This window comes from Mizuhopecten yessoensis, unplaced genomic scaffold (genome assembly GCF_002113885.1).
Source record: "Mizuhopecten yessoensis strain PY_sf001 unplaced genomic scaffold, ASM211388v2 scaffold11009, whole genome shotgun sequence".
NCBI lineage: Eukaryota > Metazoa > Mollusca > Bivalvia > Pectinida > Pectinidae > Mizuhopecten > Mizuhopecten yessoensis.
In genome coordinates, this window is record NW_018408833.1 from 146,232 (window position 1) to 164,927 (window position 18,696).

At 34.6% G+C, this 18,696-nt stretch overlaps 1 protein-coding gene across 1 annotated transcript; it reads left to right on the top strand.

Annotated features, from left to right (window-relative positions):
• Positions 1–8,603: 8,603 nt before the first annotated feature.
• On the top strand, positions 8,604–12,664 carry LOC110464545 (dynein-1-beta heavy chain, flagellar inner arm I1 complex-like). The gene is made up of 3 exons (XM_021519805.1): positions 8,604–9,050; positions 10,485–10,661; positions 10,976–12,664. Exons 1-3 carry the CDS (start codon positions 8,934–8,936, stop codon positions 11,054–11,056), a joined length of 375 nt encoding a protein of 124 aa, XP_021375480.1. The 5' UTR covers positions 8,604–8,933; the 3' UTR covers positions 11,057–12,664.
• The last annotated feature ends 6,032 nt before the right edge of the window (positions 12,665–18,696 follow it).

Sequence of the window (18,696 nt, forward strand, 5' to 3'; positions counted from 1 at the left end):
TTGTAAACTTTAAATAACAATTCTCTTCTTTTCTCGCGTGAAATACCACACTTAAGAAACCAGCATTTTTACAGCAAATCATGCTTCTTTACGTCTGTGTAAGAACGCCGTTCAATAAACAGAACAACTTTAGGTTGTCTCTTATATCATAAACTCAGAGCATCGTCATATATTATATACTCTGAGCATATATCATATACTCTGAGCATCGTCTTATATTATATACTCAGAGCATCGTCTTATATTACATACTCTGAGCATCGTCTTATATTATAAACTCTGAGCATCGTTGTACTGACGTTAGAAAATGCATACATTTTATTATCGATTTCTGACTTTGCTTTTTTCTGTTGTATATATTTATTTTAAATTTTAGCTCACGCATAAGGAAAACAATGAACTGTTTTTAATAAGGCTGTTGTGATGTAGAATATCTTAGTATTATTTTAGCAAACATTGTTTGCATGCCATCCGTTAATTTAAATTGATTTTAAGTTAATAAATACAAGTACAGTAATATAAAGATAAGTATTGACTTACATCTTGTTTCTAACGTACATCAGTATCGAAAATTATTGGCTATTATAACGATACAATTGATAATTTGTTCCTGCTAAATGGAATAGAATAAGGCACAAGAAGGCCTGAAGTACATTATTATGTGAGAACTCATGTTTGATTGTTTGTTTTCGTTTTTAGGCCGACGACGTACATATATTATTATAAGTTTAAAAATGTATAAACATGCTACCCATGGTAAGAGGGAATTGGTAAAATTTGATGAGTCAAATGACGCAGCAGGATCCAGTTTAATTACGTACACAAAATAAACATTGGCCAACCACTAACGGATAAACATGTGGCGCTGCCCTCTTATTGATAACACTGTGTAAATACCTAATGAGTCGTCCTGTGTGTATTGTCTAAATGTATCTACGCTACAGTGACAAATCTATAAAAAAAAAAAAGACCTGCGCATAACCCACAGGTAAACATGGGTAATATACACACTTGGTTTGTTTCGTTACTGTATATACATATTTTATGATACAATGTACATATTCAGGAATTTGAGCGAAGTCAAGCACCAATTACTTGCTTTGTTGTTATTTCATAATGTCGCAATTATTTGGGCAATTAAATGTTTTTAAATTCATCAGTAAGTCAACTGTAGCGGTTTCAATTTGAGAATATTTTATTTTCGAGAACGCAAAATTGTAAATTGTTTTCGTTGTTTTTCCTGTTCCATTGTCATAGTCGCATTTTTAAGAAAGAAACGTGAGAAGGATTGAAAGTGAAGATCTTGTGATTCTCTCTACATTGTATTGAGAATCGGTAATTAATCATAGTAAATATTATTGATGAAAAAGCTATCTTAATTGTATTATAGGATTACCGAACTGCTCAAAGAGAATTTTAGTAGTGTGACATTCTACAAGACATTGTCGACATTCGACGTGGATACGGTTCTGTCGAGGCCGCTCTTAATGCATGTGGATATGTTGATGGGTATCACAGTCGACAGTGCTCGTAAAGTCAGTTATGCTTCTGCCGCCATATTTTGTTGGGTACGTTAGAACAGTCTAGCAACACATAACACACATGTTGATCAAGAGAGTACTAAATTCTTCCAGGAAAAAAAGGAGTGTGATTGTTCTTTAAAGATTGATATTCCTTTTAACAAATCATATTGATTTTGTAATGAAACAAACAAATTAATTTTGTGCTGATGTTATGGTTTGGACCGATTGGACCAGAGTTGTTCGTTTATGAAATAACTACTCTTCTGATGCTGCTTTTAGGTAGCCTTGACAAAGCCTTGCACGACCTGCATAAACCTATGCAGGTCCGCCAGGATTTATACCCGAAAATGTTACATTTGAAAACAGACATACCTGTTGTTCCTCCAAACGAACAGTCCCCTGGTGATGTCCTTGTAGCGAAATTGTTTCTTTCGTCAGAACTACTGATTGACATGGATACCGGATAATATATGAGATATGTTATGCACCTGATAGAGGCTTACCTTTTTGTGTCAGTCTACATGATGACACTACCCTTTCGGTCGGACACAGGGATAATAAAATGAATGCTTTCAGATGTAAAAAAGCGTTTGAGTTATATTTAAGCATTGAACTGTTTTTGTATGGTATTTATGATCTATTTGAATGACACAGCTTTGCAAGCAAACAACATAATGCGCGCTAAATGCCATACAAAAACAGTTCAATACTTATATTTACGTTTTCTCTGCCTCTTATGTTCTTTTTTAAGTTATAATTTATATTTAAAATTAAAAATGCCCGCCTTATCGACAGTCCACACAATTTCGTTCAATAGTTTGAACAGCGTATTGTCGCGTGCTGATTGGCAAACAAAGTAGTACTTTGACATTTTAACAAACACTTAAAATTTATTCCACAATTTAGTATCAATACATTTGCGTATGATATGTCTATAGGGTGATTCCAGTTTTTCAATAGAAATCTGAGCTGAAAGTTAGATTTAAAATTGTTTCGATTTTCCCCCGGAAAAAAATTCGCGCATGGATAAATACAGTGAACACCGTGAATGGGACCTTGACCTCCACGAGGGAGTTATTTTTGGAAGTTAATTCGAACTTTTCTCTTTGCTCATTTTGTGAAGAATCCAGGCGTGAATGTATTTGTTGATTGTATGGGAACCCGACAACAGTCGGTAGATTCTATAACAGCATCGTTATTTGACATGTCGTCTGAAACTTAGGAACCGTGGATCCGAGACGCGTGAAACTGATAGCGTTTGAAGTGAGTTTATGTGTGCTGTGACTCATATCAGTAGGTCTGTAACATATGTGTCAGTAGGTCTATAGAATATGTGTTTTTCAGACATTTATAACGAACCCCTGTTGATCAGTGCAGTGTAACAGACGATATTTCTGATAAATTGCATGAGCGTTAAAATTGTTTCCTTTGCCGGCATTGGTGATTTCAACCGATGTGCATTTTGTACGATATTGCAGACCTTGGTCTTGTTTTCGTTGTATTAAAAGTGTTTTTTATTTTATTTTTTATTTTGCACATAAATTTATAATGACATTATCAAATCTAACAATGCCCAGCGATATTTAAGCAGCCGTCATGTTTATTTACATTGGATATTGTAGTTCCGGTCAGTGTTGTAATTAATACGCTAAGAATTGTGTCTCGTGCGGCATGGTAATTAAAGTCCCATCAACGACACAGCTTTCAAAGAGGCTATATAGTGACAATGCCATGCAAATGTAAATATTCCTATATGACCAATACATGTCTTCACAACTACGCTCGATAGGGAAAATAAACACACATTGGAAAGTGTTCGTCAAGTCAGTGGTGCTTCTGTATCGATGTTATGTTGAGTATGTATCACACCATTAACGTTTTTTAAAGTACGATATTTTTGTAGAAAACATTAAAACCTACTATTGTATTTTAAACGTTTTTGATGATTTATATAATCCCTTAAATAAGCTGAAAGTTACTATGCTGAAGCATAACAGTTTCCCCTTCTTCGATACGCGGTTGACACGCAATGACAATAGAGAACCTAAGTTAGTGACATTTTGGAACCGCCATTTACGTACGATATTTTGAACGAGCTCTCCGTTTCGTTTTTTTGTGCTGCTCCGTTTATTGTATTTTAGCTTTGGTTAAAGACCAGACGTCGAAGTGGCCACAGCAGTTTACTGCTTCTCTAATGTGGTCTTCGTCTGTTATGATACTGTTGCTTCTACCATGGGAGTGTTTCTTCTACTGATCCGTGTTGGTAGGTTTTCGGTACACAAGTAGTCTGATAGAGATTTTTTTTTATCTCCTGACCTTATCTGTGTCTAAAGGAAGAATGCCATTTTCGATCAATGGGTGCCGATCTTATGACGGCCTGCTGTATAGAGGTTCCATGTAAAGATTCTCTACAGTGAGTGACACCGAATTTTCCTTTTGGAGTTGAGTGCTTTTGTTGATACACATGATCTTTGAACATGAAATATGTCGTTTTCATGTCAAAAATAAATAACTCTATTACAGTGCTTTGTACTTACTGATAAATCTGTCTCTCATTGATTTTTTGTTTCTCGTCAGGATCTTTCTGTAGTGATATTGATGGCTACCTGTACTGGTGTGTTGGTGATTAGTGAGACCACATCACGAGAACTGATAATGACCTTTTCTTCAAAATGATATTTTCTACGTAAGACGACAGATGTTTGGAATTATAACATGGTCTTTTATAAGTCTTACCAATGTTTCGCCAAAGTCGGGAAGGCAATGGATTTCGTCCAAAACGTTTAACGTTAACGATATTCACATCAACTGGTAAATTGTTGTCAGTATAAAAATGTCGGGGAAATAATGTAGCCCTCATATTTGCCTGCTAGTAAAATAAATACCGGTAGTTACATACAGATGACAGTAAGACAGGGAAGACGGTAAGTGAACTATACCGGTAGTTATATACAGATGACACTAAGACAGGTATGACTGTACGTGAACTATACCGGTAGTTATATACAGATGACAGTTAGACAGGTATGACTGTGAATGAACTATACCGGTAGTTATATACAGATGACAGTAAGACAGGTTTGACTGTAAGTGAACTATACCGGTAGTTATATACAGATGACACTAAGACAGGTATGACTGTAAGTGAACTATACCCGTAGCTATATACAGATGACACTAAGACAGGTATGACTATAAGTGAACTATACCGGTAGTTATATACAGGTGACACTAAGACAGGTATAACTGTAAGTGAACTATACCGGTAGTTATATACAAATGACACTAAGACAGGTATGACTGTAAGTGAACTATACCGGGAGTTATATACAGGTGACACTAAGACAGGTATGACTGTAAAAGTATTCACACTCTCTTAAATGTAGAACTAGACCTGGTGAAATGAAGATCTTTCTGATTGACAGGGATACCGATGATTGACAGGGATACCGATGATTGACAGGGATACCGATGATGTATCACTAAGACAGGTATGACTATAAGTGAACTATACCGGTAGTTATATACAGGTGACACCAAGACAGGTATGACTGTAAGTGAACTATACCGGAAGTTATATACAGATGACACTAAGACAGGTATGACTATAAGTGAACTATACCGGTAGTTATATACAGATGACAATAAGACAGGTATGACTGTAAGTGAACTATACCGGTAGGTATATACAGATGACACTAAGACAGGTATGACTGTACGTGAACTATCCCGGGAGTTTTATACAGGTGACACTTAGACAGGTATGACTGTAAGTGAACTATACCGGAAGTTATATACAGATGACACTAAGACAGGTATGACTGTAGGCGAACTATACCGGTAGTTATATACAGATTACACTAAGACAGGTATGACTGTAGGTGAACTATACCGGTAGTTATATTCATATGACACTAAGACAGGTAGGACTGTAGGTGAACTATACCGGTAGTTATATACAGATGACAATAAGACAGGTATGACTGTACGTGAACTATCCCGGGAGTTTTATACAGGTGACACTTAGACAGGTATGACTGTAAGTGAACTATACCGGTAGGTATATACAGATGACACTAAGACAGGTATGACTGTAGGTGATCTATACCGGTAGTTATATACAGATGACACTAAGACAAGTATGACTGTAAGTGAACTATACCGGTAGTTATAGACAGATGACACAAAGACAGGTATGACTGTAAGTGAACTATCCCGGTAGTTATATACAGATGACACTAAGACAGGCATGACTGTAAGTGAACTATACCGGTAGTTATATACAAATGACACTAAGACAGGTATGACTGTAAGTGAACTATACCGGTAGTTATATACAGATGACACTAAGACAGGTATGACTGTACGTGAACTATCCCGGTAGTTATATACAGGTGACACTTAGACAGGTATGACTGTAAGTGAACTATACCGGTAGTTATATACAGATGACACAAAGACAGGCATGACTGTAAGTGAACTATACCGGTAGTTATATACAGGTGACACTAAGACAGGTATGACTGTAAAAGTATTCACACTCTCTTAAATGTAGAACTAGACCTGGTGAAATGAAGATCTTTCTGATTGACAGGGATACCGATGATTGACAGGGATACCGATGATTGACAGGGATCCCGATGATTGACAGGGATACCGATGATTGACAGGGATACCGATGATGTATGAGATATGTTATGCACCTGATAGAGGTTTACCTTTTTGTATCAGTCTACATGATGACATAACCCCTTGGCTCGGACAGAGTAATAATAAAATGAATGTTATCAGATGGAAATAGGCGTTTGAGATATTCCTAATATGACCAATACATTTCTTTACAACTACGGTCACTAGGGAAAATAATCATACCTACAGTAGGATTATCTTCAGCCATCGCAACAAAAGGAATAGTATGTAATGGAATTAGTCATGGTAAGGATAACAAAAGTAATATTGAGTGCCGTGTAATCCGTGACAAAAGACAACAGTGTTAAGATGAAATATGTGTAAATCAGTACTGCTTTATTACGTAAATACATGTACATATAATATCAAACACAATCCCAGGAAAGTTTAACTCCCTTGATTCACTTGCAATATTCTGTGACGGAGTTGTTCAAATGCAGATATCAAATTAATGACATGTACGATTTATTCCAATCTTTAAAGACTATCGGTGAACCGGAGAGCCAGAGTTCCGGAGATATTTTAAAAGAGGTTGAAAAACAGTTTTGAAGTGTAATAGCCCTTTAGGTATTCCGGGGGAAGGGGTTCCTTTCTGTCATATCTTAGATTGGTGTTTGTTGTTAAAATTTCGGGGTTTTTTTAAGTATTGATTTTCAAATAATTACAAGCTCTACTCATTATCATTTTATAATATGATTGATAATTTTGAGTCATGTATTCAAACTTTCGAGACATAATTTCGAAATTATATAGAATTTACATGCAAGAGACGATTGTTTACTCAATATTTTCTTATCATATGATTTTTATGACTTCGGGTTAATAATTCCAACTTTCAAGTTATAATCACGAAATTTGAAGTAACTTGCACGAAAAACGATATTTGTTCTAATTGGCCCTGCCCTTATTCTCTTCCGTAGTTTCAAAACATTGTGTTGTGATATTTTTATCAATAAAACCAACAATTACTGTGTTCCGCTTTATGTAATAGGGTGAAAATACATAATTGTTTTGATAAAAAAATCAATTCCAAATCCACAAAATTAACAAATGTATATTTTATTATTAAACGTACGATTTAGAATTGTTAACACTATATGATTCGAGACAGTAAGCCTGCTTAAATAGACAATACGATTAACATTGTATTTAATATATTAATGCTTAAAAAAAACCAAGGACAATTACAAGTAAAATATGAAATGCTCAGTCACATTTATAGGTAAATTTATTGTAGTAACAGTGACCTTGGCCCTTAATTGTAAACTTAATTAACACAAAATCTTTCTCAAAATTCGACCATTTGATAGACAAATCTGACAGTCCAAGAAGGAGGTGCCTATGAGCTTTTGGTATGCTAAAGCGTCCGTCTTCCTTCCTTCAAAAGTTTACTTTGAAGATCTTCCTCTTGATAACTGAAATACACAAAGTCATGATATTTGGTTGGTAGGTTCCTGGGATGGAGTGCTCTGAACTTGCCTTATATACATGAGTTTTAAACAATTTCAGTTACATTTTACAAACAATCACGTGGTCTATATCAATGAAACTTTGGTAAGAGATATATTTAGCTGTCATCCTGTTGCAGGATATAAACTTCTTTAAAACCAGACCAATTTTGAATATATATATATATATCACTGAATAGCGCGAACCTAAGTTAATTTCATACTTCGAACATAAACTTCAAATTTAAAATAAGACAGCAATACATTTAAATAAGATACTTTGACTGTAGATTAAAATTCAACAAAAAACATCAAAATTGACAGGAGTGTAATCTCATTGTATTTAAACTGTGACCTCATGCCTATGTCAGATGAATAAATATTTCACTCCTGGGGGGGTGGGGGGGGGGGGGTGATAGGGGAATCTCAGACCGAGGAGAGAGATCCCCTATCTCACCTCAAGTGGGTGAATCATTTATTTTATCTTACGCGGCCTTTCCATCACGGGGAAAAACGGTACCTTATATGGCCGGCTATGTAATAAAGTATAGGCCTACATATTGTAGACAGCGCATATAATTGATTATCATAACGATAAAAGTATTCATTTCATACTGACAAATCGAACACAGAGACCAAATTAAGTGGGAGAGAGAAATGGACAAAGGGTATCAGGCATAACTTTACAATTATTTTTTTTAGTTTATATCGTTTAAGAATCTGATAAGGTTTGTCTAAATTCCTACCACATGGATATTTCATTTTGTCGACATGATCATGCTACTTGTATTCAATTCAGACAAATTTCTTTTTGAGGTGAAATTTATTTTTAAATACCGTCGGCCTTACCATTGGGATTCCGGTCTAAATAGTGTTGTTCGTAGTCAACCTAAGTGACATATACTGAAGACTTAAACACGTTGTGTCAATATATGGGATGACGCAGCAGGAGCCGGTTTAGTTGCGTAGTTAATAATCGACAGACCAATGTGTGACGCTGTCCACCTATTTATATCACCGCGTAAATACCTGTAGGCCGTTGTAGGCTTATTGTTAACAATCTCTAGGATACAGTTATACACATTGTACACTCCGTTCAACAATACCCGTACGGGGTTTTCCAATACTGACAACCTATTTAATATATGTTCAATCCACCGTGTAAACTACCATTCGTTTGCTACTGAATAACGGCTGATTAACAACGTGTTTGGAGCAGTAGTCGGAGAACAGACTCAAATTGACTGTAACATATTACACAAGCTGATCAGACATGGATAAAGTGAAAAAATCAGACCTTGTGGAGCTGAAAGCTTTAAATGCGCCACCGCAGGATGTCAAAGAGATCCTGGCGGCCACAATGACGCTGCTTGGTAAGGAGAATGCAAGGGTAAGTTTGTTTCGTGTGTATGTGTTCAACTGATTATATGTGTGGACAGGTATGCGAGTATATAGAAATTATACACGATAATAGAACGATCGAAGAACTTCACACTTAGTAAACACGTTTGTACATTAAGCAGCACACAAGGAACGACAGATCATAAGTATTACACGCTCAGTGATATAAAAAAAAAAAACACCACATGGTTTCGTAATTAGTGGAAGCTACGTTTATTAGATGTGCTAAGAATGTGTTTCCTCTTCGATATATCCGTAGTAGAAAAGCGATAAACATTTATTAATGATAATTAAATATTCGAGATACATTAGTAGGTTCTATACATTTTGGTACTATATGGCAATTGAACTAATAATGTTTATTTATAATAAACATACATTATTTATAATAAACATACACATATACCAAGCCGAGTCTATGTCAACTCGGAAAGAGGTAACATCAGATGCTGATGTCACACCATTTGTTACTATATACAACCAAATACATGTGACATGTTTCCTGTCGTTCCATATTATTTATATCTCAAGAAAAAACTAAGATAGAAAATGAAGTGTGGTTTTGAAAACTAGAAGATTATCAACTGTAAATGACAACCCGAGAACTTGAAACGTTGGATATTATATTATTGTTGGACTTGGCTGAGTCGATCGCTGGCAACCAAATCTAGCTCCATTGGTTGAACTGAAACTGCCTAGTGTTCGGAAGGTCGTTGGTTCGAATCGCAGTCTGGCCGTGCGTTTTTCCAGTCCTGCTACAATAATTTCCTTCGAAATGATTTGTTACTTTTAATTTATTATCTATGTATAATGAACTCGTCTTAATATGAACAGGCAAGCGGAAATATGTTCCACAACTTCTTAATTCTTAATGATCAAATTTATTATTGATTTACATCAAGATAAAGTGAAAATATGTCATAGTATGTGATATACTAGCATAAACAATCACACATCACACAAGCTCACTTCTTACACATCCGAATCATATCTTACATACGTGGTCATGACTAGTACACACCAATAACACTAGAACAAACATTCGACGCATGGAAAGTAATAACAATTTACAATTTCATGTAAACAAAGAGTGATACTAATAAAATAGGCAATAATTACTGAAAAATTAAATAAAAATGTTTGAAGCATCTGATAATGAAATACAATTTTGTCAATGTTTATCAAAACTCATCCTATAGAAATAAAATCGCAATTATGAAAACAAACAGATTTCATTAAATAAGAGGTTTTAATTCGTGAAACGAGTATTTGTGAAAGCGCAAAAAATATATATAATCGTATTGTTAAGAGTGATTTGAGAAGGAATGAACGTGAATATCTATTGATACTCTCTACGTTGTATTGCATATCCGAAGCTAATCATAGTAAGTATGTATTAATGAAATGTGTTTTTTCATTATAGGATTACCGAACTGCTAAAAGAGAATTAGGTAGTTCGACATTCCTCAAGACATTGTCGACATTCGACGTGGATTCCGTTTCTGTGGAGGCCGCTAAGAAAGCAAATGAATATATTCAGGGCATCACAGTGGAAAGTGTTCGTAAAGTCAGTGGTGCTTCAGTCTCCATGTTCTGTTGGGTATGTATCACACCATTACCGTTTTTTGAAGTACGATATTTTTATAGAAAACATTCATATCTACAGTTGTATTTTAAACGTTTTTGATGATTTATATGATCCCTTAAATAAGCTGAAAGTTACTGTGCTGAAGCATAACAGTTTCCCCCTCTCCGATACACGGTTAACACGCAATGACAATAAATAGAGAACTTAACTTAGTGACCTTTTGGAACCGCAGATATATAGACAAGTTAGTTTGCCATTATTGAACATGTATGGAGCAGTTATGTAGATCACTTGTATGTTACCATATACTTATATATTTTTTCCAGGTTCAGGATGTTATATCCCAGGTAGAGACGAAGAAAGGAGGACTAAGCGATGCATCAATTAAGCCGGAAGGAACTGGATAGAAACTGCAAAGTGTTTAATTGTGAATCAGTCAAGGAATGTTAAAGTCTAAAACTTTATCTATATTTCAAAAAACCAATGAGTTGTCTTTGTATGACAATCGGTCGTAAGTACGCTACATTAAATACCACTACAACATATGTATTTTACCTTTATAAGACCGATATTAGAGTATGGAGATATTGTTTGGGACAATTTGACCAACCTGCAATCACAAAAGATAGAAAAAATACAACTTGAAGCTGCACGCATCATTACAGGAGGCACCAAGCTCACTAGTCATGCAAACCTTTATAAAGAAACAGGATGGCAAACACTTTCTTGTCGGCGGAAACATCACAAAATCATAAAATTTCAGAAAATAGTACACAACATCACCCCACAATATCTTAGAAACATTCTCCCAGAACGACATTCGCACATCCACCAACATAACACTAGAGACGCAAATAGATTTAGACCTGTACGTTGTAGAACAAACTTATATCAAAAATCTTTTCTATCTGCTTCTGTCAATCTATGGAATGAACTCCCTGAAGACAAGCGGAATGACGCATCCATAAAATACTAAAGCTACATCTTAACAGAAAGTTATACAAAAAGAATCATTTTATTTCTGCGGTTCTAGAATAGGCCAAATATACCATGCCAGGATCAGAATGAATGTAGTTCACTAAACGGCCATCTTTTTCATAAAAATCTAGTAGGGAGCCCGCTCTGTTCCTGCCGTGAGGCAAACGAAACAAAATATCATTATATATTATCTTGTCGGAACTATGAACACATTAGACAAATATGTTTCAGACCAATACAAAATCATACCCCAGTAGAAGCCCTCCTGTTTGTGACAACAATCTTTCACCTGCCCAAAATCGAAATATATTTTACTGTGTACAAAATTTTATTATTAAATCAAAACGTTTTTGACCTATTTAATTCATACACCCAATTGTTCACTCATATAGACCTCGGTTTTGTGTGTGCGTGTGTGAGGGTGTGTGGTTGTGCGCACGCGTGTTTTTTTCCCCATATCAGTTGGGCCATTTTTCGTAGCAACTTTGTAGTAGTACACAGAATACATTTTCCACTGTTATAAATCCGTTATGACAACAGTGACATTTACATAGGTTAACGTTTTGTACATTGGCAAATGCTATTCTTTCTTCTCTTCCTATTTCTTCTCCTCGTTCTTCTACTTCAAGTCTCTGTTATCCATTACTGAGGAAACAGATTGATATAAGTTCAATAACTTGTTTCTAGATCCTATTTCATGTATGTAATAATTAAATGGTCTGTATATTGTAATTGCAAATTTACGGAATAAAATATGGTTTATACTTAAAAATCACTACAACATACTTAGCCACTTATGCAGATCCTTATTTATAACATGACTGACAGGGATGGCTTTCAACGAAGCTAAGCAATTAGCCCGACAATTTGGTTGAAAAATAATTTATAGACAGAACAAATTGTCATCGATTTTAGAGCAACGTAGATTGTCAAAGTACACTCAAGCTACGGGTTACTCCCTATGTTTGAGAAAAATGCTTTATTTGAGTCTTGTTAGTTTGTGTTCAGAGGCAATAAACATACCTTTTATTTCAATTTATGATTGTCTTGTTATCATTACACCAAGCGTCTACAATATACATCGATTACCATTAATGAGGAAAAAAATCAAAGAGTCCAAATGAAATCCTTTAGATACCCCATGAGGTTTTTCGTATCTGTGGATATGTCTCCTACAATGGTAGCTTCATGAGACCTGTATTTGAGATACGAAACCATGAAACGCTACTGCTGTGTAATTTTAGCTTTCAATAAACAGGGAATGTTTTACTATATCAAACGTTTAACAGGGCTGTGTTACAACAGCGTTTTCACTAAGGTCATGTGTATTTTAAATAGTGTAGAAAGTGACATTGACATGTCGCGCAAACATATTGAATTCAATAGGTAGTAAAAAATGGTCTGCTATTATAAACCTCAGAGGTGCTTTCTTTAGCCGTCATCCTGTTGCAAGATATAAACTTCTCTAAAACCAAACCAATTTTGAAAGTATATCTATCACTGAATAGAGCGAACCAACGTTAATTTCATACTTCGAACATAAATTTCAAAACGCCGTTTTTAATTCAAAGATTCAGAAATAATGAAAATCGTAATGATAAATAAGCACGTGCAATGTTTTATGAATCAGGTGGTGCACGGCTTGTTTGCATCTGATGATATCAAGGATTAGCCATCAAAATCACCCTATTTATTTGGCAGGAAGAGATACATTTCCAACCAAATGTAGTATATACAAATTTAATCAATTTTCCAAAATAGAATTTGTATCTTTTCAAAAATATGGTTAAGGTAATTGTTTCGGTGTAAGAACACGAACTCCTGAAACACGGCCAACCAAACAGTACGGCTGTTTTACATGATTTCGCTTCTATTGAAGCATAGGCGCATGTTTTCATTCTACATTATATTTAAAAAAAAAAAAAAAAAAAAAATCCAAGCGTCAAATGGGTCTTTTGTATGAGTGATTATTTCAATCACCAGGGGACAGCCCCCATTCTTCAAGGTTTAACATCACTTACTATCAATACTGAATGTAAAACATAGTTCAAAATGATGTTTTCTGACCTTTCACGCAGGTAAATGGTCACTGAATCCATTAAGTACAATGTTCAAAGTTGTTTTGTATTCTGATGCTGTAGCATATATAAGGTCACTTAGTCTGTTTGTTTCAAAAATACGTGTATGCTCCTTAATATGGTGTTAATTAAGCCATTGGTCACGAAATGACGTACATATACACCAATGTCAAAAGATATCGTTGGTACACGGTCATATCCGATATTTTGTGCGGTGTGTGTTCTGTATTCTTCAAAAATGCTTTAGAAATACATGTTTATTGTGTAAAGGTCTTGCTTAGAGTCCTGTCCAGAATATTCAGTGTCTGGTTAAGACGGTGATTTATGCTACAGTTATTGCACTTTGACACGTAGAGATTCAAACTGTACCATAAATATAATCGAGTTTAGTAGCTGATGTACATATATAAACAGAAGTGGATTGTATTTTATTTAAAAGGATTTATGCTAATGAAGTTCCTTTATTTTCCGTTTAATCCAAAATATGTTGCGACTATAACGTTTCGAGTTTCTCCGTGCATATCCTTACGTTATATCCTGTAACCTGTTATACATAAGACATGGTTGAACTTGGCCGTGTTTTGTGAAATCACTGTTAATCATGCAGGTAGTGAAAACTGTGCTGCATTGCTTTCATTTTGATTTCCATTATAAGTGTGAGCACACAATGTACTATGGTATGATGTTTATTCTCATATAATAGTACAACAAAACTTTCGAAATTCCGATGACATTTCCTATTATCTATGTTTATATGAGTATGTATACAGGTTCAAATCGGTTCATTTATAGGTACATTCATATCATTACATTTTTATTTCCCTAGACAGCAATTCTGATCGATGCCAAATTAAACAGGAAAAAATATGTTCATTATTCATCTTTCTATTTGATGATAAACATTGGGCATGCAAACGACTGTTCAGATTCAGTTTTCCCAAAAAAATACATGTAAATGAAAATATCGAATTATGTATAAGCATTCACATTGTACTAACTCAAAACGATGTCAAATGTTATTATTCAATATAAATAGGTTTGTTAAAGCATCTGTGAACTTTTATTTCATGGCTTATCGTATGCAGTTTAAAAAAGAAAAAAATGTATTCATGTTACATTGGTGTGGTATTCTGTTGATGAATACTGACACGACGATAGTTAAGGCTTCAGAGTAAGCACATTGGTGTCAGTATTTACCAATTGTATTACAAACTGGAACTTCCATGGGACGACAGAAGGGCTTTTAAGACAAATTTCCACAGAATAAATATATTGTATATTATCATCAATGTCACATGACGCAGTAGGAACCAGTTTACTTACATTCACGATATATTTAAATACTCGCATATAAACCAACAGTTAATCGTGTGACGCTGTCCACCTATTTATAGAATGCCACAGCGTAAATAACTAGTAGGCCATTGTATGTGTATTGTTTGAGGTATCTAAGCTACCTACAGTAGGCCACAGTAAGGTATAGTCAAACAGTAGGTTGTACAACACATCGTGATAATTTTATATTGGACTTTCCCATGCTGACAATAAATATAATATATGTTTGATTTATCGTGTTAAATTAAATTTCCTTTGCAACTCTGTTACGGCAATGTGTTTAGCGGTAAGTGAATAGTGTTGATTTAAATTTGTTATATTTAACACTCTAGATTAGTGCTTAATATGGATAAAATAAGTAAACAAGACATTGTGTTGGAGTTTGAGTAATCCTCCGTAGCTCGTCAAAGATATCCTGGCAGATGCAATGACACTTCTCGGGAAGGATAACCCACGGGTAATTATTGATTACATAAACATAAAATGTCTATGTGTATCTTGTAATTATTATTTATATAAACATAAGCTGTGTATGTTTTTATTGTCATTATTCAAGTTAACATTGTAGGTGTACCTTACCGATTTGTTGTGTGTAGAGGTAAACGTGTGTGAGTTGTGCACGTATTTACTAGATTGGTTCCATTCCCGAATGTTTGAAACTTCATAATACAGCACACAACAAATGGTAACCATGGCAAAGGGCTTAGTAATAAAAAAACCAAAAACGTTATATTCATAATTATAGGCCACGTTTATTGGATATAAAGAGATGTTTCACTTCCACAGATTTGTGAAGTTTAATTAAAACAGGATTAATAGAAAACAGGATTTTGATCGGTCTATATAAAATAGAAACATGACCTTATATAACCACATGTGAAGATAAAATCTGTCGTGTACTTCACTGTACTGAAGGTATTTATAGATTATTTCACCGTGTTCTCAGGGTTTGGTTTAAGAACAATTTTTCAAAGACTCCGGTTTTTCTCCAAGTGCGAGCGATGAGAAAATAGTTAAACGCCAAACTCTGAAAACATTGTGGGGAAAACTATTTAGCATCTATATTCTACTACGTTATGTATTTCTCCATTACAAAAATCAAGATAATATGTAATGTCAGTATTGTTGTTGTTGCTGTTTGTTAATGAGAATATGTAATGTCAGTAGGGATGTTTTGCTGTTTGTTGTTGAGAAAATGTAATGTCAGTATTTTTGTTGTTGCTGTTTGTTGCTGAGAATATGTAATGTTAGTATTATTGTTGTTGAGAATATGTAATGTCAATATTGTTGTTGTTGCTGTTTGTTGTTGTGAATATGTAATGTCAGAATTGTTGTTGTTGATAATATGTAATGTCAGTATTGTTGTTGTCACTGTTTGTGTTGTGAATATGTAATGTCAGCATTGTTGTTGTTGCTGTTTGTTGTTGAGAATATGTAATGTCAGTATTGTTGTTGTTGAGAATATGTGATGTCAGTATTGTTGTTGTAGCTGTTTGTTGTTGATAATATGTAATGTCAGTATTGTTTTTGTTGCTGTTTGTTGTTTTAAATATGTAAAGTCAGTATTGCTGTTGTTGCTGTTTGTTTTAGAGAATATGTTATGTCAGTATTGTTGTTGCTTCTGTTTGTTGTTCAGTATATGTAATGTCAGTATTGTTGTTGTTGCTGTTTGTGTTGACGCCGTCGCCCCTGTATACGAAACACATCATGAAGTTTTACTTCAAGCAAAAAATAGTTAAGACTGATTTTGTCAATCTTATACAAAGCCATAATATTTTAGTTACATTTAATTTTTCAAAATTGGGGAGGAACCAATGCACAGAGGTTAGCAGAAATATACAGAACAGCATTCTATAGTATTGCAGGTTACCTATATCTAACGTAACCCTTTTGCTGACTGACCTGTTTTAGTCGTGAACTTATAATTGATAGTTTTTATAATTGCCTTACGTTATGCATCATCAGTCGTGTTAATCTTTAAGTGGTTCAGTAATATTTCTCATAATGTGTCTTACGTCATATATACTCAGCCCTTTGTGTGGTGATTGAATATGTGAATGATGTTGAGCGGAATTATGCAACACAAGACATATATTTGTTAAAAGTTTTAATTGATGACTTAATTTTTTTAGTTTATAAAAAAAATAACTTCTTTTACATTACTTTTGTTTCTAATGACAAGGTTGTCATTCCATAGCGATGCAACCATGATTCAACGAAAACTTTATGAGAGAACGATATAATATCTATTAGGATTGGATTGTGTGTATGACAAACTAGTGTGTTAAGATGACAATACTCTTGTTCATCACATATTTACTTATCATACTAAAATTAAATGTATGTATCAGACAAATAATCAGCTAGACGATCAGGTTACCATCGCTGAATAAAACACTAATTCAAAAGTTCTCCAGTCAAAACAAAGCTTGGAAATCTGAGATTTTTTCTCCGCACTATCCCCCAGCCTGTTCTTTTCAAATTAAAAGGACATGAGCTATACTCGATGATGATTTTCAAAAACCTGATGTGAATGTTTCTTTGTATCAAAACTTTTTGAATGCGACATCTTAATTGTCCTTTTTTTTCTTTTCATAAATGTTTACATGGTTTTCAGGTACAAGGTGTCCTATCCCAGGTGGTTGAAGCGAAGCAACAGATAAGTCGGAACCATGACGTTAACAGATACTGCCGATTTTATAATACATTAATCATGAATTGATATAATGAATCACCTGCATGTGAACCGCATTACGAATGAGTGTTATTGTCGTGCTTTATAAATATATTTGATATATTGTCTTTGAATAACAAGAAATTAACTGACAACGTAGATCGTATACACTCTCCGCAAAAATCAATTATTCTACAGGTTCTTGTACATCAGTGGCCTAATTCAGTCTTTACCTATTAGATGTCAAGCAGGGAAAGCTCTTTAGGAAACTGTACGATAAGCTTTAGAGTTTTGATTTTCCTAACGCAAAATCTCCCTTCATTAAAATCTATGGTATTTACATGTTTACAGCTGATCTGATATTCAGAAGCTCACTCCTAGCTTTTCATTATATATGTTAGATTCACGTTGGTGGAGACAATGGGCATGCTTTATGGTTGACATTGGTAATGATCGTCATTGGTAAATATTCATAAGAGTGTTGTGTGTTTTATCAATATCTCACTTTCAGGACATGACACTACGTGGATTTGACCTTGGTGTACATGACAGCTATTGTCGATGAAGTAGAAGACGCCAACTATTCCAGATCATCTGGTTATATTGTATATTCTCATGATTATCCACGCTGTCTGCTTCACTTTTCAGGAAACTTACCTACATACAATCCAACAGCAGTATTTATTAAATCACTTTGAATTATAGTAATAAGAATAAGGACGGAAAGAGGAAATGTGTTGGGAAATCGTAATTCTGTAAATACTAAATGTATAAATTGAGAGAATGAGGAACTTTTTGTGGGAGTAGATGTGGGAAACGATTTGGTTTTAAGAGAGGGATCCTGTGATCCTGTAAGATAAGGTTAAAAAGGAAGCTCGAAAGGCGTTCATGTCAGACAAATCGTGTAGCTTCAAGCCAAGATCACACACTCCTTGGATTCAAACCGTTTACGTAACGGCTACTTATCAAAGGGAGACAATCT